A 22932-nucleotide genomic window follows, 5' to 3' on the forward strand; every position below is an offset into this window, starting at 1 on the left:
AATGGCCTCTAGCTGTATCCATATTGCCGTAAAGGACATGTTTTCGTTCTTTTCGTGGCTATATAGTATTCCATGGCTAACACACTCTCTTCTTGCTCATCTGATCAGCTGAGCTGGCCCAAGGCTGAGAGAGTCCTTGGGTCACCACTCAAAAATCACATCAACAAGGAAGCTGTAGGCCCCAAATCACAGACAGATGTGTAGGTTCAGGGCAGAGGAGAGAGGGTGAGGCTGAGCTGGAGAGTGCTCTGGGTGAGCCTCGAAGCACACAGACAGGGATCCCATCTGGTTGTCTGCTTGCCCACATGGCTGCCTGGGATTTGTTGGGCTCTGTACATGATGGGGCTGAGTTCATAAAAATTTGAGGGGAAGGGAGGAACAAAGCCCCTTTGCTCTGGTGAACGAGGTGACGTGACACTCTCCAACTGGACATGTCCAGATCCCCCAGTGCACGATGCCCCCTCTCCTCTGCCCCCATTCACTTTGGCAGCATAAACACAGCAGCCATTGCCCAGGTCCTTGAGCCAAGTGGAATTTTCCCCTACTTCAGTGTTCGCACATTTGGGTCACTCCTTAGGACTTCCATCATTTGCCACAGATGTTCTGGGGGCAGGGGAGGGAAGACAGGACTTCACATCTTTAACCTAGATTTTTAATAAATGTGAAGAAATATGTGTCAGGAAATGGGACAAGAAAGTAGTCTTTTTTAGAAGAGTTTCACTTGAGGACAGTTTCCATCCCAGTCTGTGCAAAGCTTTTTGGAGGACTCTGAGCTGGGATATGTAACTCCGTGTCCCATTCTCTTCCCCTGAAAAGCCCATGCTGGACCTGGCCAGCCAGCAGCAGTGGCGTGGACCACTGGTAGGAGCAGCCCTTGTCTTCCTCTAATCGGCTGTTTGCAGAGTAGAGCTGAAACGAGATGACTTTATTTAGGGCTATGTTTGCTTGTAACAAATATTTTAAAAAACAAAAGAGAGATGCTTTCAGACAAAAACCATCCCATCTCTTTTGCTTCTCCAGCGATATAGTGCCTCCTTTCTCAACCCCCAGGCACCCATGTCCTGCAGCCCCATCTGACCACTCTTAGTGGAAAGAAACCGGCCAGGTGATTTTCAAAGGCATGGTGAAAGGTCTTTGCTAAGGGGTCCTAATACGCAGGCTTCCAGTTCCTGAAAGGTAACTTCACGCAAGAAGAGGGCAATCCTTTCTCTGAGCCTTTGCTCCTCCTCTAGACTTGGATTTAGATGTGCATCTGACAAATACAGAAAGCAGCATTTCAAAAGTCGCTGGTGTGGTTCCAAATAGGTCACCCTCGGCAAACATTCCACTCTGGGCTTTCCAGAAACCACACACCAGAGTATAAAAGTTTCCCTGCCCTCGTTTTACCTACTCGCCTCTAACCGTGCAACCAGATTTGAAATGCTGGCAGAAGTGGAGGCTTTTCAGCTTACAGCACTCGATTCTGTATGTTCCATGGGATTTCTGGAGGTTGCCTCATTTTATGGCTTTGGGGTGGCTGCAGTTTTTTCCTCACTGAGCTTAATTGAGATGTCTCAGTGAAAGGAACAAAGAACATACACGCCAGACCTCACTGGGAATGGAGACACGAGTGTGGACGGCTTCGTGGAAGGAGCGTCTCATATACTCAGGACGCTAAGAGTGGGAAGCAGAGTGTTCCCGCCACCCAGCAAAGAATCAGGCCCTCCTTCCTCTGCAGTGGTCAGTGCTGCTGGAGAGATCCCAGAGGAGTTAAAATCACGATACAAAAACTGTGACCCAAGGGCATCGTCCTGCACAGACATTAGAGTTCATTAAAATGGAACAATGAGGAATGGTCAGACTTCTCAGCAACCTCATCTTTCTGCTCATTTCAGCCTGGGAGTAGGAGAACCTTTCATACAAGTTGTTCCATAATTGTGATAAAAATGTGCGTGAGAGATCCACTTGGAAGACAGGGATGATGGGAGTTCACTTTCCTGAACATACAAATAATTTGAGCCATCCACACCAACCATCTAGTGGATATCTTCTCATCGCTTTTACACTCTTCTGGCCCTGAAAAGTACTCATTTTAGTTAATGATTGCCAGGGGAAAGAAGAAATATTTGAGTAAGACATGTAGTTTCCTTTTAGAGTCATTTTTTAATCCAGCAAATTGAAAATCTGGGCTGGGCACAGTGGCTCACACCTGTAATCCCAGCACTTTGGGAGGCCAGGTGGGCAGATCATTTGAGCTCAGGAGTTCGAGATCAGCCTGGGCAACATGGCAAAACTCTGTCTCTTAAACAAAAAGAAAAAATTAGCCAAGTGTGGTGGCTCACACCTGTGGGATGCTGAGGTGGAAGGATCACTTGAGCCCAGAAGATCCAGGCTGCAGTGAGCCAAGATCACACCACTGCACTCCAGCCTGAGCAAAAGAGTGAGACCCTGTCTCAAAAAAGAAAAAAAAAATTGCAAAGCCCCAGCCCTGTCTTGTGGCTCCTGCCTTTTCTCCAACGTTGCTCTTCTCTATGCAAAACGACTGAAAGGAAGGAAACAGGAAAGGGCCAAACATGCCCTGGGTAAGGTAGGCAGTGCCCTGCCAAGAAGTGGGCAGGATGATCATGCTGCTCTTCTGAGAACCCAGTCACCTGGCTACTCAGAACACATTGGGTCAAGCACACCATGAAGAGAAAAAAATGAGCCTGAAAATAGGGCTTAATTAGTGGGAGATGACTTCTCATGAATGTGCAGAAAGTTATTTTCACCTCAACATTCCAAAGCCATAGCCTGAACATTTTGAATGTTTATCACAATTGGGACTTAAGAACTTTCTTCTTCCTGGAGCAAAACCTCATCACTGAAAGTTTCACATCTTCCCAGACACCCGTCAGCCTTGTTTTTCATTTGTTTCAAGAAGTGCTGAGACAGCTCTTTGTCACTTCCTTGTGGACTATTAGTATGTTTTCCTCCAGCCATTGCAACTAATTTATCATAAGCAGGTCATCTCTGATGAGAATAAACTTCATTGCTCTGATGACTGAGCTGATAACTCAGTGGAACAGAGCTGTACATCTTTCTCCAGCTCTTTGTATTCTTTTGCCGTTAACTAATGCTATTACCATTTCTGCATCTCCCTTGCTCCTTCCTGAGCCTTTTTGAAAAAAGTTCTCCATCACCTGAGATCTTCCTGCCTTCATCATCTTTTTCTCCTCATGATGGCTGATTTGGGAGCTCACCTTTGTCATCAGACAGACTAGAAAGCCAACCTTGGGTGCTTCCAGATGAGGCAGACATAAGTCATTCTGAGTCTCTGGGACTCTCCTGGTTTAGGAATCCCAAGAATGCCAGCCCAGGACAAAACTTTTTCAGGGTCTCTGAAGTTAGAGAGTGTAATGAAAGTTTCAGGTTGTGATAACCTGTGGACCGTTTTAATAGGAAGACCATCAAGAAGGCACAAGGCCGGGCGCAGTGGATCGAGACCTGTAATCCCAGCACTTTGGGAGGCTGAGGCAGGTGGGTGAAGTTAGAGTTTGAGACCAGCCTGGCCAACATGGTGGAATCCCATCTTTACTAAAAATATAAAAATTAGCAATTAGCCTGGCATGGTGGCTCACGCCTGGGGGACACAGAAAGACTGTGTCTCAAAAAAGCAAGCAGGCACTGCATCTCTGCAAGCAGAAGCCCATGGCACACACCTGCTCTGTTTTCCATCACAGAGTGGTGATTGCCACGTGCTGATTTGCAGCAGTTTCCCTGACCAGGCCTCCTGCTGACCTGTATTAATGTATCAGTCGGGCAGTGAGTTCACCTGCCTGCCGGTGGAACCCAGGCCATGTGCTACGGGCACCTTCCACAGCTGGCAGAGTGGACGGGCCATCAGCAGCACCCAGGTGGGTCACACTGCAGAGGGGAAGCCACCTTGGGGTCCCAAGGCCTGTGTGCTAGTTACTGGCAAGGATGAGATGGTGGCTTCCCAAACTGAACCTTAAGCTGGGGTTTAGAGCTAAGGCAGGTCATCTCATGGGCGATCCATCTGACAAACACGTGTTGAGCACTTGTGCGCAGGGCGCCTGCTCAGAGCTGGAGACAGAGGATGAGCCCCAATTCCTGCTGTGGGGAAAGCTATATTTTAGCTTTGGGCAAGAGTAAGGTCAATTTTGAATAAGATGACCCTAGGGAGGGAAATGTAGCAAGAGTGAACTGCTTTTCTCTATATTGTGAGTGGTCAGAGATCTGAGAAAACAGGGCTGCTCCTGCATTTAGTGGTTAATCCTTCTGAGAGTCTCAGGAAGCCAGTTGTAATTAGAGATGTTCTTTCTATTACTTAAATAGAAACAACTAATTGAATCCTTAATTAATGTCTTTAAAATACCTTGGGATCCAAAGCGCCAGAGAAGTTATTCCAAGTGCTAAATATGACTGTGTAGTCCCAGGGAACAGTTTGCGCCTGTGCTGCCTCTGGAATACGCAGGAAGACTCATGCCGCAGGAAAAAGTTATTTCAAATGCAACTGGAAAAATGTTCAGAGTATCTTCTTTGCCTTAGTTTTCCCCAATGTTTCATTCTTGGCCTCTATTAAAACATTCATCCTTGATTTATTATCACCCTTGACCGTGCCCTCAGTTTTTTAAGTTTTCTGGTGGGAATAGTGTATTGAGGCGAGACGTTGCTCCGTTCTGGACATCTGTAAAATATCTAGCTCATCACGTGCAGGCTACAAGCAATAATGAAACTTCCCTTTCAGGGACGAATTTTCATCTTTAAAGACTTAGATGCTATAAAGGAGCAGATAAAACCACCCTGGGGGGCAGCCAGGCCAACAGGAAGCTCCGCAAAACATCCACCTAACGTCCATGATCTTGGTCTCTGCTGCCCTTCAAGAAGCAACCAGAGCCAGGATGTCTTGAGGCAGCTGTTTGTCACTTAGAATCTTTTTCTGTCCCCTTCTCCTCACAGTGAATCAGGGAAGGCATTTCTGACAGAGCACAGGAATTTAACAGCTGAAAGAATCGTTCAAAGAAGTTGCATCATTTAGAGATAGATTAAGGAGTCTTTCTCTTAAATTCCTGGGAGGTCCTCAGAAGTTTGGAAGGTCTTGGTATTCTGAAAGAGTCAGAATTTTATTAGTCATTATCTGGCTGGGTAATATATCTTAGATTCAAGCAGAGAGAGTATTTCACAGCTGGGAAGTTTTTTAATGTCTTATTACACAGATGTTCACATCTGCAGACCCTTCCCTTATGTGGAATTGTTTTCCTTCCCTTTGATAAGTTTCTTGGCTCATCCTACAAATTCATTTGCAATAGCCTAAGCCAACTTGTGACAGATGTAAGCTCTCCAGAGACCACTATTTTTTATTTTTCCCACTTTATATTCATGTTTGAAAACATTAGTATTTATGTGAATGAATTCAGAGAATCTGTTTGGTAAAATGAATTTATTCATGTTAGTGGAGAGAAGACCACATTATAGAATCTTTTAGAAACCTATAAATATATATATAGATTTTAAAAAGTGATTGGAAAGCTAAAATCCAAAGAAAATCTTGCAGATTTCATTCTATAATGATTTAGCTTTCTGATGCTTGGTATGTTCCTCATTAACTTGGAGAACATCGTGATAGTTCAGAATATGCAGCATATAATCAACTCCATTGTAAAAAGAAAACACAGCATAGTTTATCAGCCATGGGGATCCTCAGCCTGGCTACACGCTGGTGAACCTGCAGAGCCTTCAAAGAGGCCAGTGCCTAGGCCTCACCCCAGAGTTCTGAATTCGCTAATCTGTTTAGGGCCCAGGCAGCAGTGCCCAGGGTCCCCAGGGCACTGACTTTGAGAATTCCACATACGCAGTAAATTGTTTTTTCTCCTATTTAACAGGGGTCTTTATCCCACCTAGAAAACTCCATCTAAAAGTAGCTGACTTTTTCTCTGGCTCAGAAGGTCAGTAGGTTCTCCACAGCTGCCCTGAAGGCAGGGACTGAGTCTCACAGAGAAGACTTTGCTGAGGCTGCCAGAGGTGTGGGCTGGCGCCATGATGTGGGCCAATGGGTGTGGGCCTAGAATAATCCCCACGTCTGCCTTGTTAGAACCCTGGGCCTGAAGCCCAGAAACTCGATGGCATCCCTGCTCTGTAGTTTCTGAGTGATCGTGGTTAATTATAGAACCTTTCTGCGCCTAGGAGAGTAATGCCTTCCCAGACTTGTGTGAGAAGAATAAGAAGGTGCATGAGAGCGGATTTTGTCACCTGGGCCACGCTAGGGACCTGGCGAGTTTTGTTGTAGGTGTTGTGTTCCTCTAGGGATGACCCTAAATCCTGAGCCCATCTCCTTAGTGACCCAGGCCCAGCCCCTGCATCAGCCTGGGCTCCCAAAGGGGAGTTTGAGGACAGAGGCCCTTGAACCCCAGGTGTGCCAGCCAAGACAGGGGTGGGGAAGGGGGTGTCAATGATGCTGAGACATCCCTACTTTCCCTGGGACTATCAGTGTGAGGAACACTGTCTGATTATGGAATTCACCTTAAAACACTGACTGAAGTGAGTATTTGAACTGTTACTGCAGAATGAGGCTCTCTTCTCTTTTTTTTTTTTTTTGGAAACAGAGTTTGGAGTGCAGTGGCGTGATCTTGGCTCACTGCAACCTCCACGTCCCAGGTTCAAGCAATTCTCATGCTTCAGCCTCCCAAGTGGTTGGGATTACAGGCATGCGCCACCATGCCCAGCTAATTTTTGTAATTTTTTTTTCTTTTTTTTTTTTTTTAGTAGAGACGGGGTTTCGCCATGTTGGCCAGGCTGGTCTGGAACTTCTGGCATCAAGTGATCTGCCTGCCTTGGCCTCCCAAAGTGCTGAGATTACAGGCGTGAGCTGCCGTGCCCGGCCTGTCTTCCCATTTTGTAGACTGTTTTTCCCATCATAATAAGCCGTAGGGCTAGTGGAAGTGAGAGGCAGTGCTGAATACTGGTGACCAGCATGGACTCAAATCCCAGCTCTAGCAAGCTTTTTGGTCTTCCACAAGTTACGTCCCCTGTGCCTCAGTTTCCTTATTGTGCAACGGGAATAATAGTATGACCTGCCTCGTCCAGTTAAGAATGAAATCAGTTAATACACTGTACATAAACCCTGGGGGCAGTGCTTGGCTTAGAGCTAAGCCAGCTAGGGGCTGGCTGCTGTCACCAGACAGGGCTAACCTATATGTCCTCTTCTTTCCAACCCCCCAGTGCCTAGCCCCTCCTGTAACGGTTTTGACAACACCCTTTCAAGACCTTGCCGGGTGCCACTAGGAAAGGAGGTTTGCTTCATTGCCACTGTTCGTCTGGCAACACCACAATTCTTAAAGGCAAGTACCTGAGAGGCACCTGTGCGGAGCTGTTATGATTGAGTCACATTTTGTTACTGTAGTTAATGGTCTTTTGGGAGGGAATAAATTTCAGTGAAGTTGTCACTGGCTTTGAAAATCGAAGTGTCTGGCTTCTATGCCTGCAAACACGCCCTTTCCCCTGCCCCGTTTCTGCAAGTTGTTTTGTTTGAAGACAGCATCCCTTGCTGTTCAGCCTGCAGAGGTGTTGTTCGATAACTGTAAATCTTCCTACCTTCCACACCGGCATTAATACCATTCAGGGCAGGCCTGGGTGAGAACCGAGTGTCGGAGTGTTGGGGGTTTGTCTGCCTTCTCTCATCTGTGATTGCTTCAACATCTACGGCATGAATGTTGAGTTAAATGAGTAATTCAGATTCAGATGAGAAGCCATTTTCCACATGTTTACCACACTTCCCGATAATGGGAAGGGGTGGTGTGACATTTTGGCTCCTAGGTATTTTTCCCCAGCTTGTGAAATAAATTTAGTATCAGCTAATACCGAAATTAGCTACAGATGATGATGAGTTTCAGTCCAACACGACTTGGAGACTTGCTCGAAATGATTTTAACTTCTGTTACCCACCATGCGTTCCTCTTGAACAAACCTAGGGTGAGCATCTGGCACCCAAGCAACTTTTTTTTTTTCTGCTTCCAATACAGGAAATGTGCATAGTTGACGAACCTTTAGAGGAATTCACTTCAAGGCATAGCTTGGAATGGAAATTTTTATTTCTGGATCACAGGTTTGTGAAAAGAAAAACATATTTGGGTTGGGCCCTTCTCAAGTCTTGTTTGCGTGAGCCAGGCTCTCCTTGGGAGAGGTGAGTCGGCCCTGGTCCATTGAAGGAGAAGGACTGTCTTGTCCCTGCCAAGGGTGGGTGGTTTCTCTCTAACTACATCTGCCGCATCGTGAACATGTTCTGTGTTTGGGTCAGATGCCTCAGCCCTGGGGCATCTTTGGGATGATCCTTACTTGGGGCCCTTCCTAGCTCCCAGTAAGGCAGCAGCAAATATGAGAGAAATCTCTCATCTCATTTTTTTCAACATCCTTTGATCCTTTAGCCTAATCTTTATTTTTTCCTTTGTAACATTATTTGCAGGTGAAGAACTCCAAATCTCCCCTCCCCACCCTTTCATTTTGTATTATGCTTTGGTGTTAGGCTGACCCAATCTGTAGCTGTTTTTAATTACCCAGTAGTGATAAAGCTTATTGTTATTCCGGTCAAGTTATGCCAGTGGAAAGGAGTATGTACTGCCAAAACAAAAGCTGAGCCCCTTGGAAAACACAGCCTCTCTGCTTTTGACCATTGCAAAGTTATTTTTCTCCCCTTGTTCTTGAGAAATGAGGCCTCCATGTTGATCATGAAACATACAGCGCTGCTCATGGGAAGGCATGGCCACCAGGGTGAGCGCTGCAGTGTGTCTCCTCCCTGACGACAAGTCCCCCTTGTCCTTGTGCAGAGCGCCTCCAATCATAGGATACCTGCCTTTTGAAGTGCTGGGAACCTCAGGCTATGACTACTACCACATCGATGACCTGGAGCTCCTGGCCAGGTGCCACCAGCACCGTGAGTACCACTGCCCAGCCCAGGCGTGGGGGCCTTGCGTTCACTCCATAGGGGCCCAGACAGCAGGGCTCTGGGACTCCAGAAGTCTCTGCTCATTACCTGGTTTGTTTTTTAAGGTGGGGAACTTGGTGTTCTCTGAGATGATCTGGGGGCATGGTGGAGGCCCCCATTGGCATTTATCCCCATGTCAGGTTTTCACCTGGAATTAACTTGGCCCCAAACCCCAGCACCTTCCCACTACCATCCAGATAGGTGCCCTGTTTAAACCTAATTAAGAAACTAAGGTGGGACCGGGTGCAGTGGCTCACGTCTGTAATCCCAGCACTTTGGGAGGCCGAGGTGGGTGGATCACGAGGTCAAGAGATCGAGACCATCCTGGTCAACATGGTGAAACCCCGTCTCTATTAAAAATACAAAAAATTAGCTGGGCATGGTGGTGCGTGCTTGTAATCCCAGCTACTCAAGAGGCTGAGGCAGGAGAATTGCCTGAACCCAGGAGGCGGAGGTTGCAGTGAGCCGAGATCGCACCATTGCACTCTAGCCTGGGTAACAAGAGTGAAACTCCATCTCAAAAAAAAAAAAAAAAAAAAAAAAAGAAACTAAGGTGATGCAGGGATTTTTTTTTTAAGTTATGCAATACATTTCAGAGATAAAATACTGAATTCTCATGACTGTTTTTTCATCAGCAGATAAGTATTGGTCACTAGCCATAGGCCATATACTGAGTAGGCTGGCATATGGGGATGATCAGTACCTGCTTGCTGTCCTGCAGGGCAGGTCTGCTGGGAAAGCCAGAAATGGGTGACTTTGTAGAATGTTGTCGGTGCATTGAAGGGGATGTACACAGCATACTGGGGGGCTCCAGAGGACGCTCACCACTGGTGGGGGTCAGGGAAGGCTCTTTGCCACAGAAGAGGGAAGCACATTAGCAGATATATGGGGGATAGGACTTATGATGTGGGGAGTAAGAATGACAAGCTTGTCCAAGTTCTCACTTAGCAAGTGGCTTCAGGAACTAACCACTTGAAGCTGTATTTTCAGTGCCAACTCTTAACTTTGAACAGGAACATTGACCTATTGATCTGATGTATGAATTGACCACTAACGTTGCGTTTTAAAAGATGCCTCACCTTTAGTACCCATTCGAACTGGTTTTTTTTTTGAGACAGATTCTCTCTCCATCACCCAGGGTGGAGTGCAGTGGCACAATTTTGGCACACTGCAAACCTTCGCCTCCCGGGTTCAAGCAATTATCCCGCCTCAGCCTCCCGAGTAGCTGGGATTACAGGCGTGTGCCACCATGCCCAGCTAATTTGTGTATTTTTGGTAGAGATAGGGTTTCACCATGTTGGCCAGGCTGTTCTCAAACTCCTGACCTCAAGTGATCTGCCCTCCTCGGCCTCCCAAAATGCTTGCATTACAGGCATGAGCCACCGCGCCTGGCCAGAACTTTCTCTTCTATGGAGAGGGAAGGAAGAATAGGCTTGGGTTCCATCTGGATTGGCTGTTAGAATTTAAAGCTAATCATTAAAACTTTAATTGCCCCTCAAAGCATGGTCTAGGACCAGATGGGTAGGCATCACAGAAGTTTGCTACACTTGTAGAATCAGGCCTACTCAATCAGGGTATCTATATTTACAAGATCCCCAAGTGAAGGATTACATTCAGCATTTGAAAGGCTTCTCCATGGCTTGGGCAGGACGTCCTTGCTCTGCAGAGCCCACACCCTCAATTTACTGGGTTTTTTTCCTCTTCAGATAATCACATTTTCCAGGTCAGTGTCCTTTCGTAGCATCAGCTTCCTGGTTGAGATTTCTCTTAGCCGTTTACCTAAGGAGGTGGTAAATTCCAGGCACTATGGCAATAAAACCCCAGTTGTTCTTCCTCGGATCCGTGGTCTATCTTTCTGCCCTGCTCAGGCTGATACACCATCAGCATCCATTCTGCTCTGGACATCCCTAGAGAAGCCACCAGCAGACATCACTGTCGGGTGGACTCCAAGCAGCTGTGGGGAAGGAGGAAGCCTGGGGTGGAGGCATCTGTCCCTGACTGTTTATTTGAGAACTGTGTAAGCTGAGCATGAACTGCTGACTGACAGTCACAGAATCCATCCAGAGGTTGCTGGCTGGCAGGTCTGTTTTCGGGCCAATTCTGGATGCTCTCTCCTGAGCTCCTGCAGCTCCAAAGACAGCTCCATCTGCAGCGGGAAGATGGACACCAGGCAAACCTGGGTCTCTTTTTGATTCAACCTGCAGCTTGAAAATCCGTCTGCATCTGCCCTTATTTGAGGATTGCTTTAAGCTTCTGAGCATTTGGGAAAGTATATGGATCATTCTTCTACTGTTTAAGAATTCATGACAGTGTACCGTTATCCTGATAGTCACTTAAAATACAGGGCAACTGGGGAAATAAGCCATGTTTGGTATTGTCTTTTTGAAAGCTGAACAGTAACTATTGGGGAAAAGATCATTTTCATATTCACATTTGTTATATGCAGCATCTATTTTCTGCTCACAGTGATGCAGTTTGGCAAAGGGAAGTCGTGTTGCTACCGGTTTCTGACCAAAGGTCAGCAGTGGATTTGGCTGCAGACTCACTACTACATCACCTACCATCAGTGGAACTCCAAGCCCGAGTTCATCGTGTGCACACACTCAGTGGTCAGGTACCGTGCATGGGGAGGGGCGCAACTCCATCCTTGTTTCACCTTGGAGGGGTACAGGGTCACCCCTGATGGCCAAGTCAGATCAGCAGTCACTCAGGTGTTCCTCATTTTGAGGATCAAGCCCAGGCCATCCCCTGCTGCTAACAGCACAATTCCCAGAGTTCAGATCGCTTCCAGGCCCCACTGGCTCTGCCCTCCCAGGGCTGAGACTCCTTTCAAGCTCTCAGTCAGGCCCCTTTGAATGCCTCATGGACTCTCGCAGGCTGCCAGGATATTACTTAGTAAGTGACTGCTTCACTGACCTACTTACATATTTTCCCATCTCCATCCAACCCACACCCTTCCCTTGTCGCTGCTTTGAGCAGAAAATTTAAATTTTGCCTCTAAATAACTCAAACACATATTCCCCTTTATTTTAATGCTTTAAAAACCCCTGCTGGCAACTGAGGCAGTGTTGGGAAAACAACCTCGCTGCCAGTGGGCGCGGGTTCCCGGTAGGTCCCTGTTGGCCTCAGGGAGCCGTCCACCCAGGGGCGATGAGCAGGACTTCAAAGAGATGCCGCGTGCCCAGGGTTTCATAGACGCCACATTTGTGGGGTCACTGCTCCCAAGGATGAAGGAGAAAATGGTCCTCTCCCCCACTACAGAAATTTTAAGAATGTAAATTAGTTTTAAGCTGGCCTACAGAAGAGCCTTGGAGAAGGGCAAAGAAAGAAAGGTTGGAAGGACAGCATTTCTTTCTTTTTTATTTTCTTTTTTTACTTTAAGTTCTGGGATACATGTGCAGAACATGCAGGTTTGTTACATAGGTTTACCTATGCCATGATAGTTTGCTGTACCTATCAAGCCATCATCTAGGTTTTAAGCCCCACATGCATTAGGTATTTCTCCGAATGCTGTCCTTCGCCTCCCCCTACCCCCAACAAGCCCTGGTGTGTGATGTTCCCCTCCCTCTGTCCATGTGTTCTCATTGTTCAACTGCCACCTGTGACTGAGAACATGTGGTGTTTGGTTTTCTGTACCTGTGTTAGTTTGCTGAGGATGATGGCTTCCAGCTTCATCCACCTCCCTGCAAAGGACATGAACTTAGTCTTTTCTATAGCTGCGTAGTATTCCATAGAATTAAAAAAAAAACTACTTTAAATTTCATATGCGTTTCTTATATACAGTCACTTGTGGCTTATTAATGGACATCTGTTCTGAGAAATGTGGTGCTGGGTGATTTTGTCATCATGCAAGCATTGTAGAGTGTACTCACACACACCTAGATTGTGGCCTGCCATACACCTTGGCTATACCACAGTGTATTGTTCCTAGGCTGCGCACCTGAACAGCATGCTGTGGTACTGAACACTGCAGACAGTCATGGCACAGGTGTAAGTATCTGTGCCTCTAAACGTATCTGAACACAGAAAAGGTACAATAAAAATACAGTGTTCTCAGGGAGGGGAATATCACACACTGGGGCCTGTTGGGGGGTGGGGGAGCTAGGGAAGGGATAGCAGGGGGTGGGGGGATTGGGGAGGGATAACATTAGGAGAAATACCTAATGTAGGTGACAGGGGATGGAGGCAGCAAACCACCATGGCCTGTGTATACCTATGTAACAATCCCGCATGATCTGCACATGTACCTCAGAACTTAAAGCATAATTTAAAAAATACAGTGTTCTAATCTTAGGGAAGCACCAATACATCCTATAAGCACATGACTATATACATGTAACAGACAGATGTAGACAGACACTACACCACACACACACATGCACACGCACACACACGCACGCGCACACACACACACACACACATACACACACACCCCATACATACATCAGGTCGCCAGGTCAAGCATTCTTCCTTAACATGCAGAAGAAGGGAGAAGCACTAGTTTTCAGCAGCCAGTGACCCTGATGCCACTTTATCACACCTCATGCCGTCACTCAGGCGTTCGCTCTTCGATTCCCAGCCCACCCCTGGGCATGCAGCAGTAGTGGTCTCTGACTCCATGGCAGCCCCCTGTTGCCACCCAGCCTGGTCCTCTGTCCGAGGGCCCCCTGCCCCCAGGGAAGGCTGGGCAGCACTGACCCCTCACTCTTCAGGCTGTGCCCTCTACCCAGCTCTTCTCCATCCTCTACCTCTCAAATCCCTGGAAGAAATGTTCAGAGAAAGGAGGGAGGGAACCGAGTGAATGAATCAGGTGGCAGGCATTCCCGAGGCTCAGGAGCCATGCTGCTTCCCAAGGCCTCTTGCCCCAGGGTCTCCACACCCAGGGCAGAGGCATCACAGGGTCACTTGGGCATCACTGTGCTGAGTTGATTTACCCACACTATTGACAAGTGGGCCTGTGGGCACATCCACGGTCTGGATTTGGCCAGTTCTGGGTTTCTTTGAGAGGAAACTTTCTGAGAAATGTAACTACTAAAAAAGTTTTCTGTCACTCTTCCATATGCACGGTCCAGACTGAACAGGTTTTAAGAAAGGCTTCTAATTATTTAAAGGCAGAAGCTTATCCCATAGACAAAAATGTGTTTTTTAAAGACAATTACAATTGGAGATTTCAGGGAAGTAGAAAGAATAGTAAATGAGAGGGGAATAAAGACATCCTAGAAATAAAATGGTTTTGAATGTAATTTATAAGTCACTCGGGTGGAACTTAAGGCAGAGAATGACGCTCATTCCTTCCAACAGTAACAGACTAGGCTTCTCTCTGTTGACTGTTGTGGGGGCGGGTGTTACGTAGAGAACCTCGATGCACTTTGCAGTCTGTTCGGGTGGTGTCGTCCTGTCCTGGAACACCCCACTTCCACTGTGGTCTCTTAATTTCCTGCACAGTTACGCAGATGTCCGGGTGGAAAGGAGGCAGGAGCTGGCTCTGGAAGACCCGTCATCCGAGGCCCTCCACTCCTCAGCACTAAAGGTACGTCCATCCTGGCCAGACAGATACAGCAAAGGTTGACTAGGAAGAAAATGCTGCCAACCAGTCTCTGAAACAAGAGTTCTTTTCATCAATGGAAAGACACATTTTAATTTCAGAAGCGTTCAAATCTGAGTGCTGGAGTGGGGAGTACATCTTAGAACTGGTGAAGCTTAACTTCCAGGGTTGTCAGTGACCCCAAATCCAGAGCCTGGGGCCAGAGACTGGTGCCACAGCAATGGTCCAGCCTTTCAAGCTGTCTGTGGCCCAACAGAAGCATCTCTCACTCCTGAAGGGCCAAGTTGGGAGGAAGGAGAAACCACCTTTCAAGATCAGAGAGCAGTGGGTGCCCTGGCAGAGCTGCCCTGCCACAGTTCCCCCGGCGGCTGTGCTGTGTGGTGGTGTGTTCTGTGGTGATTCATCACCAGCGCACGGATAGTGCGCAGCTGACATTGTCTATGGAAGTGTTTATTACCCAGCTCTGTCACACCATACATTATATATCACGTTGTAGAAGGGAATCCAGCTGCTGATAGGCAGGTGTTAGACACACCATACATCACAGCTGAAGAACACGCACGGCATAGTACATATCATCCAGTCGGAAATTTATCACTGAGGTTTCTGATCCTTGGGGAGTTCTGGGGCCCTGTGGAAGAACCTCTTCTCATAAAAATGCACATATGTATAAACACAAACACAGTCTTGGGCACTGGGTTTTGAAAGTTTTTAGTTTATTAAGCTTCTCGTGAAAAGTCCACAGTGGCCATAGATAACATCATTGCAGCACCTTTACTCCTTCGGCTTTTTGCCAGCACCAACATTGGCCTTTGCAGTCCCCCGACTTTCTTCATTCTGTTCTTGCGTTCCTTTCGTTGCTTTCTTGAGGTCTTTTTCTTCTCATACAGGCCATGTCTTGCAAGTCTATGTTTGGGTTCATTTTTCTTTGCATAATCCAGGGAATCATAAATCATGCCAAAGCCAGTTGTCTTGCCACCACCAAAATGAGTTCTGAATCCAAATACAAAGATGACATCAGGTGTGGTCTTGTACATTTTGGCTAGTTTTTCCCGAATTTCTGTCTTAGGCACTGTTGCCTTCCCAGGGTGAAGGACATCAATGACCATTTGTTTCCTCTGAAGTAGTCGGTTGGTCATGAACTTTCTAGTGCGGATAGTTACTGTGTCGTTCATGATGGCGGCCTATCTTTAGACAGCCGGGGAAGAAAAGCACCAGTTTGGTTTTTTAAGCTTCGCTGTCTGTCACTGTCCAATGCATTTGTAAGATGAAGATTTCCATGCGTGGATTGATGTGCAGAGATGTCAGATGGGCACCGAAGTTCCTCCATGCTTATTCTCACTTCCTGGACTAACTTCTCTGCTGACTAGGAACACATAATTCACAAACAGCCGTGGTCCAGGGACCCCACTCTAAGGAGCCTGGTCAAAGGGAGACCAGGCTCCCTAAAGCAGCGAGGTCCCTAATTGCCATTTACCCAAGCAGCGAGGTCCCTAAATTGCCATTTACTTTAGCACATCCAGCCACATTTGGTTTTTCTGTTTTGCACAAAGGTCTGTAGGTCACATGTCAATCACTTCAGCCCTTCTGTACTCGCACAGTGTCCACCCCCACTGCAGTCATGACACAAAAGACAAAGCAGCCACGCAGACACACGTACGAGATTCCATACCCCAGGCCGTGGTACACAGACCAGCCCATTGACATAGCCCAGAGATGCTGGCAGCTTCCATTCTTCTAAGACTAGGTAGGAACTCAGCTCAGGAGGGTAATCACTGTTTGGTTTTCTTCTTTAGCTTAAAAATTATCCCAACCTGTTTTGTTTTTTATTATTATTATTTTAGACGGAGTCTCACTATGTTGCCCAGGCTGGAGTGCAGTGGCCTGATCTCAGCTCACTGCAACCTCCACCTCCTATTCAAGCCATTCTCCTACCTCAGCCTCCCAAGTAGCTGGGACTACAGGCATGCGCCATCACATCCACCTAATTTTGTATTTTTAGTAGAGACGGGGTTTCACCGTGTTGGCCAGGGTGGTCTTGAACTTCTGACCTCAAATGATCTGCCCATCTTGGCCTCCCAAAGAGCTGGGATTACAGGCATCAGCCACCACGTGGCCCCAACCCCTGTTTTCATGTGCCTGTAACAGCTCTAAGCCACAGAGGATGGAAAAATGGTCCTTCAGGGTCAGACTGTCACAGCTGCTTCCTTGTCACACTGTATTTGAGGCAGAGACATCCTGGGAACCAGGGTCAGTCAGGAGCAAGAGGTCAAAAGACAGGCGACCCCTGGCCCTCACCGGTTCTCCACTCCAGTGGACATTGAGGCTGCAGAGAATGAGTAACAGGAGGCAGCGTGGGAAGGGCCCAGGAAGGTCCAAAGGCACCTGTCCCACTGGATGGGTTTAGAATCCACTGCCAGCGGCAACCTTATTTCTAGAACTTCTTTCCCTCTTCTTGGAAAGCCAAGATGCTGGTTGGTGAAATGACAACTATTGAGAGGAAAAAATAAAATGCAAAGTCAGTTATGAAAAATAAACAATAAAAACAAAAGGCAGGAACGAGCAGTAAACACTGCTTCTCAGCTGCAAACTTCTCCAGGCCTCTAGGTTACACCTGTGTGTATACTCTATCCGAGTGTCTTTGGAATCGTTCCCAAACGGCTGTGGTATTTGTCTCAGCAGCTTCTGAGGTTGTTGACATATCTAGAACTAAAGTCACAGCCACTGATGCTTTCCTCCTGATGCTGACATGAGGACTGTTGGACGTGTGTGTTTCAGGACAAGGGCTCCAGCCTGGAACCTCGGCAGCACTTTAGCGCACTCGATGTGGGCGCCTCGGGCCTTAACACCAGTAACTCGCCATCGGCGTCCTCAAGAAGTTCCCACAAATCCTCACATACAGCCATGTCAGAACCCACCTGTGAGTGCGACTCCATGGATGGGGAGTGGGATGAGGGACCCCATCAGACTAGAGGGACAGCCCCACGGAGGGTCCCAGGCCCGAGTGGAATCAGGGCAGTCTGTGCCTCTGACAGAGGTTACCGTGCGATTTATACTCCTCCTCTCCTTTCCCGGACTTCCTCCCTTCTGATCACCTCTCCACACTCTGGTATCTGTTCAGAGCCAAGCAAAGACACGGAGTGGGTGGCACACAGAGCTGATCCCTTGGCTGCTTTTAGTAATTCTGGGGAGGTGTCTGATCAGGCAGCTCATTGGACCAAGCAGCAGAAGTGAAGTTTAGGGAATGTATGTGGTGTCTCCTGCCTGTTCTCAGGCTGGGCTTCTGTGGTCAGCTCAGCCCTGCATGGTGGACTTCCCTTATCAGAGGTCCCAGCTAAGCTCTTGTGTTGTGCACACCACGGTCACGGTCGTCAGATGAGTACATGCTAAGTACATGTAAGTCAGAAGGTCATTCGTTGCTTTGTTAACAGCCACTCCAACCAAGCTGATGGCAGAGGCCAGCACCCCGGCGTTGCCAAGACCGGCCACCCTGCCCCAAGAGTTACCTGTCCCTGGGCTCAGCCAGGCAGCCACCATGCCGGTAAGTGTGTGACCCCAAACTCCTCCACAGGAGTACGCTGCAATGTGGTGGGGGCTGCAGAGACACGGGCAGTGTGCTGCCTCTCCCCAGAGAATCCGTTTCACTTAGGGATTGAGAGTGTAGGGTGGCAGATGGGGGTGGGAAGTTAAGTAATTTAATTGGCACTAATTTTAAACATTTGCATGACAAAATTAACATGGATGCATATCCGTAGAATACAAAATCCGAGTGAATTTTAAGGATAAAAGGCAAAACTGCAAACCTGGGGTCACACCATCATACCCCCAGAGCCTCTGGGGCTACACAATTAGGATTCTTCTGTTTTGAATCCCCTTTCATGCTGGTGAAAATGTTTGAGCAGCTCAGTTCAACAAAAATGTACCTCTGTGCATACCAGATAGTGTCCCCAATGTATGCCAGATCCTTCCAGAACATCGGATGCGTGGCCCTGAGGAAGCACACTGGCTGTGTATAAAGTCACTGGCATGCACCACTCTGGTCATCTATTGCCAGGTAGCAAACTACACCTACCTTAGTGGCTTAAAGCAACCACGTGTATCAAGTTCATGGAGTCTGGGTCAGGAATTCAGAAAGGGCATCATGGGGATGGCACTTCTCTGCCCCTTGGTGTCAGGGGTCTCGTGGACCTAGGCTAGAGAACTCACACCCCAGATCATGTCTGCACTGGAATGTCCGGCACCAGGGCTGGGATCAGTGGAGGCCATCCGTCACTGACTTGCACAGGCCTCTCAAGCCTTAGGCTTCTCCTGGCATGGTGGTGGGATTCCAGATTCCAAGAGGAGACATCCGGAGGGCTGGGCAGGAGCTGTGCAGCATTCTGTGACCTAGCCATGGAAGTCACATAGTGTCACCACTGCTATACCTCTTGGTCAAAGCAGTGCTGAGCTCACCCATCGAGAGGGATATAGACCTCCACTTGTAGATGGGAGAAGTGCTTAGGAATTTTAGGGGCCACCTCCACACCCTCCCACCCACACTTCACTGTCACTTTGGAGATGGAGTGAACGTGCCACCTTCCTGCTTGCTGTCTCCATAAAGGCTATGCACACCCTGCTTGAGAAGCTTGGGCGACACGTTTTATTTGCAAGTAGAACATGACAAAGACCACTTACTTTCTCTCCAGCCCCCTCCAGATGCGCTTGCAAGCTGCGCCTGCCATTCTTCCAGACTGTCGCCTGTCCAGTGTGACTCATTCTGCCAACGACAGAGCCCCAGAGTGCTTCCGTCTCCTCCCAGCTGTGCAGGGAAACAGAGCCCAGAATAGCTTCTGGTTCAGCCCTGTGCCTGGGACTTCTCACTGAAACAAGGTCTCCTGGTGTCATTTCCTCCCAGTGCTGTCCTGGGTGACACTTCCATTTGAGCTGCTTTTTTGCATAGGCCCTAGCAACTAGGGGCCACCGTGTCAGAATAACTTCAGATGAGTCCTTTCACAGTTCTTAAAAAAAAAAAACACTAGCCCTTGAAGCAGAGTATTTCATTTCTTGTTCCTATATATTGTCTCCCCACCCACCTGAGTGACCAGGGAACACAGATGTGACTCAGCTCACTTTCCAGGAGTCTCTTGAAAGGTTCTGGGCAGAGGCTGCTGAAATTGCCCCAGTCCTCACTGCCTGGATGAGTTAATGGACAAACACTCATGGTATGTCTGTCCATGTGCATTAGCACTGAGCAGAAAAGATACAGGCACACAAGCCAGCTCATGGTAGCAGTCCACCCACATTGTCCTGCTTGATGACACCGCTAAGAATTAATCCATATGGGAGAAGAGCAACCAAATCCACCCAAGGCAGAGTCCAGGACAGTAGGCAAGGGAAGGGAAGCGGAGCTGAGCTGCCAGGCTTGGGCAGGTAGCAGGGCTTGGCAGAGCACACTGTGGTGGGGCGGAAGCCTGCACCAGCCGTGCAGGGGCTCTGCCCACGTGCCCTGCATGGGAAGCAGTGCAGCCAGGAATCAGACACCTATACTTTCTAGAAGTCTTGACTTTCAGCTGTCCACCCCAGTGTGGAAGGCAGAGAACCCACCGGACCAAGAGACCGCATCCCTGCCCCCTGGAACGGCAGAAGCAGTGGTAGCAAAGCCCCTTTCTCTCCCACAGGCTCCCCTGCCTTCCCCATCGTCCTGCGACCTCGCACAGCAGCTCCTGCCTCAAACCATTCTGCAGAGCCCACCTGCTCCCATGGCACAGGTGAGTCTGGGACCTGGAAAAGGAGGGCAGCCCCTCTCAAGCCAGAAGCACACCATGTGCTGTGCTGATGTGTCTTGCACACTTAGGTCCCAACCAAGGCCCCGACATGGGGGAATGTGCCTCCCAATGTACATGTGGCGTATGTCAAGCCATGAGGTTCCCCCACACCCACCCTCTCATCTCCAGATACAGTCTCCAAGTTCTTTCTCCAGTGTCTGGGTTTTTCTTTTTTTCTTTTTAATTTCAATAGTTTTGGGGGAACAGCTGGTGTTTGGTTACATGCATAAGTTCTTTAGGGGTGATGGCTGAGATTTTGTGTACCTGTTACTCGAGCGGTGTAAACTATACCCAATATATAGTACTCTGTGTCTCATGCTCCTCCCACTCTTTCCCTCACCAGTCCCAAAGTCCATTCTTCTTTTTTTTTTGAGACATTGTCTTGCTCTGTCGCCAGGCTGAAGTGAGGTGGCGCAATCTCGGCTCACTGCAACCTCCGCCTTGCAAGTTCAAACAATTATTCTTCCTCAGCCTCCTGAATAGCTGGGACTACAGGCACATGCCACCAGGCCCAGCTAATTTTTGTATTTTTAGTAGAGATGCGGTTTCACCATGTTGTCCAGGATGGTCTTAATCTCTTGACCTCATGATCCGCCTGCCTCAGCCTCCCAAAGGGCTGGGATTACAGGCGTGAGCCACCATGCCCGGCCCATTATTTTATTCTTACGCCTTTGCGTCCTCATAGTTCAGCTCCCACTTGTAATGGAAAACACACGGCATTTGGTTTTCTATTTCTGAGTTGCTTCACTTAGAATAATGACCTCCAGCTCCTTCCAAGTTGCTGCCAAAGTTCAGTGCTTTTTAATTCTTTTAACAGTCTCTGTTCACCTCTTTGCCACTTTTCCATATTCCTCTTGTTCTTTACGACTCCAAATTGGCCAAAGTATTTTAGAAAAGGTCTGAATTGGGCTGCATGTCATAGACTGAGAGGATCTAAAAGCCGTAAGTCCAGCACTATAAATATCACATTTGTTTAAAAAGAAAGAAAGAAAAGAAAGGGATTACGGCTTTGCTGAGTAATTCCTTCCTTGTTTCAACAACATTCGGTGAGTTACTATTTGGGTCAGTCAGTGAGCGAGGTGTTAGGGATGTAAAGCTGTAACTCAGCCCTTGCTTTTAGTACTCTGAGCTAAAGGGAGAGACAGGCATATAAACAGAGACACTGCCGTGGCAGGGCATGCATTTTTATAGAACCATTAAGGAAATATTCTGCCCAGGGAAGTCTGACGTGGCTTCCTGGAGGAGGCGACACTTGAGTTGGCCCTGGAAAGGTGGGTAGGAGGTTGCCAGATGGTGCAGCAGGGGGACAGCAGGGAACAGGGGCTCAGGCATGCGCTTCGGCAGGGAGTTATGAACACGGGGAGTTACGTGCCCTGCCCAGGCCTGAGCTCTGACTTCAATTCCCTCATAGGAGATTTAGCTCTGCCCAGACCCTGGCCACAGCTAGAGCTGGGTCTCAGAGGGCAGTTCAGCAGCAGGTGCCACCAGACGCACACTTTTCAGGGTGGCCCTCTCTGTCTTGGCACACAGCTGTCACCACTGATGATGCCCTCTTAGTGGGGGTCTCTCATGAATTCCTGGAGTAAGACACGAGCTAATGCGTGCTGCTTGCCAGAGTCAGGCTTGAGGAGTGGTGTAAAGCTACCCTTCTGGAATCTACTCATTAAAACTGCCTATATTCACCCTTATTAGGCCAAAAAAAAATTGAATAATGTTTTTCTCTTTAAATTTCCAAGGCACATTTGGTATGAAATTAGTAACTTTTTAATCCAAAGGGGCATAAAATGAAAATTTATTTAACTTCTAGGTCTTGCATTGTAAAGAATGTCTACGTTCATAAGACACAATGGTGTGATGAAGTCCCTTTTGGAATTCTAATTTTTCATTTATTGAACTTCTTAGCCTGACAGATGTACTATACTTAATAATAACTATATATTTTTTTTGAGATGGAGTTTCACTCTTGTTGCCCGGGCTGGAGTGCAATGGCACCATCTCGGCTTACTGCAACCTCTGCAATTCTTCTGCCTCAGTAGCTGGGTTTACAGGAATGCACCACTACGCCTGGCTAATTTTGTATTTTTGGTAGAGACAGGGTTTCTCCATGTTGGTCAGGCTGGTCTTGAACTCCTGACCTCAGATGATCCGCAAACCTTGGCCTCCCAAAGTGCTGGGACTACATGTGTGAGCAACTGCGCCAGGCCAGTAACTATATTCTTTCAGACATCCCTGCATAATACTGACTTTCCAGGTCACACAGTTCTTCCCATACCCACCTCATGTGAAACGAGATTCTAGGATTTTCCTCTTGCTCCCCTTACCCTTCAGGGAAAGGAGAGAAAAATGAAATCCAAAATCTGGGTAACTGGTGGTTTGCCAAAAAGCTCTCTCTTCATACTGTGGTTCTAAAATGTCTTTAGAGTAGATCTCTTTATTAAAAACATCACCATCAAGAAGGTAAGGAGGGCCAAATGATGGGGTGTCTGGAAGGCCTTGAAAAAATCAGAGTAATGTGAGAGGCAGCTACCACTTCCTAATCCAGCCCCTTGACGCTCCCTTTCCAAGCCAACTCGGCACCACAAGCCGCCTCCACTGCAGGTAGAAGGGGCAACCCTGAGTTTCCTGAC

General features: G+C 47.9%; 1 protein-coding gene and 1 pseudogene across 9 annotated transcripts in view; one reads left to right on the forward strand and one right to left on the reverse strand.

Moving 5' to 3' along the window:
• Positions 1-22932, forward strand: part of NPAS2 (neuronal PAS domain protein 2) — a 171553-nt gene that overhangs the window by 130570 nt on the left and 18051 nt on the right. For all 9 annotated transcript variants that reach the window (XM_012477642.2, XM_064371435.1, XM_012477637.3 and 6 more), the window contains 8 exons: positions 7198-7316; positions 7998-8080; positions 8799-8905; positions 11423-11570; positions 14402-14486; positions 17280-17421; positions 17933-18042; positions 20159-20248. In XM_012477642.2, the coding sequence (XP_012333065.1) occupies positions 7198-7316; positions 7998-8080; positions 8799-8905; positions 11423-11570; positions 14402-14486; positions 17280-17421; positions 17933-18042; positions 20159-20248 (884 nt within the window). The remainder of the gene's footprint in view (positions 1-7197; positions 7317-7997; positions 8081-8798; positions 8906-11422; positions 11571-14401; positions 14487-17279; positions 17422-17932; positions 18043-20158; positions 20249-22932) is intronic.
• LOC105734721 (small ribosomal subunit protein eS24-like) lies at positions 15261-15727 on the reverse strand (annotated as a pseudogene).

The sequence above is a fragment of the Aotus nancymaae genome, unplaced genomic scaffold (assembly GCF_030222135.1).
Source record: "Aotus nancymaae isolate 86718 unplaced genomic scaffold, 86718_ANA_hifiasm-v0.15.2.pri h1tg000131l, whole genome shotgun sequence".
Lineage (NCBI taxonomy): Eukaryota > Metazoa > Chordata > Mammalia > Primates > Aotidae > Aotus > Aotus nancymaae.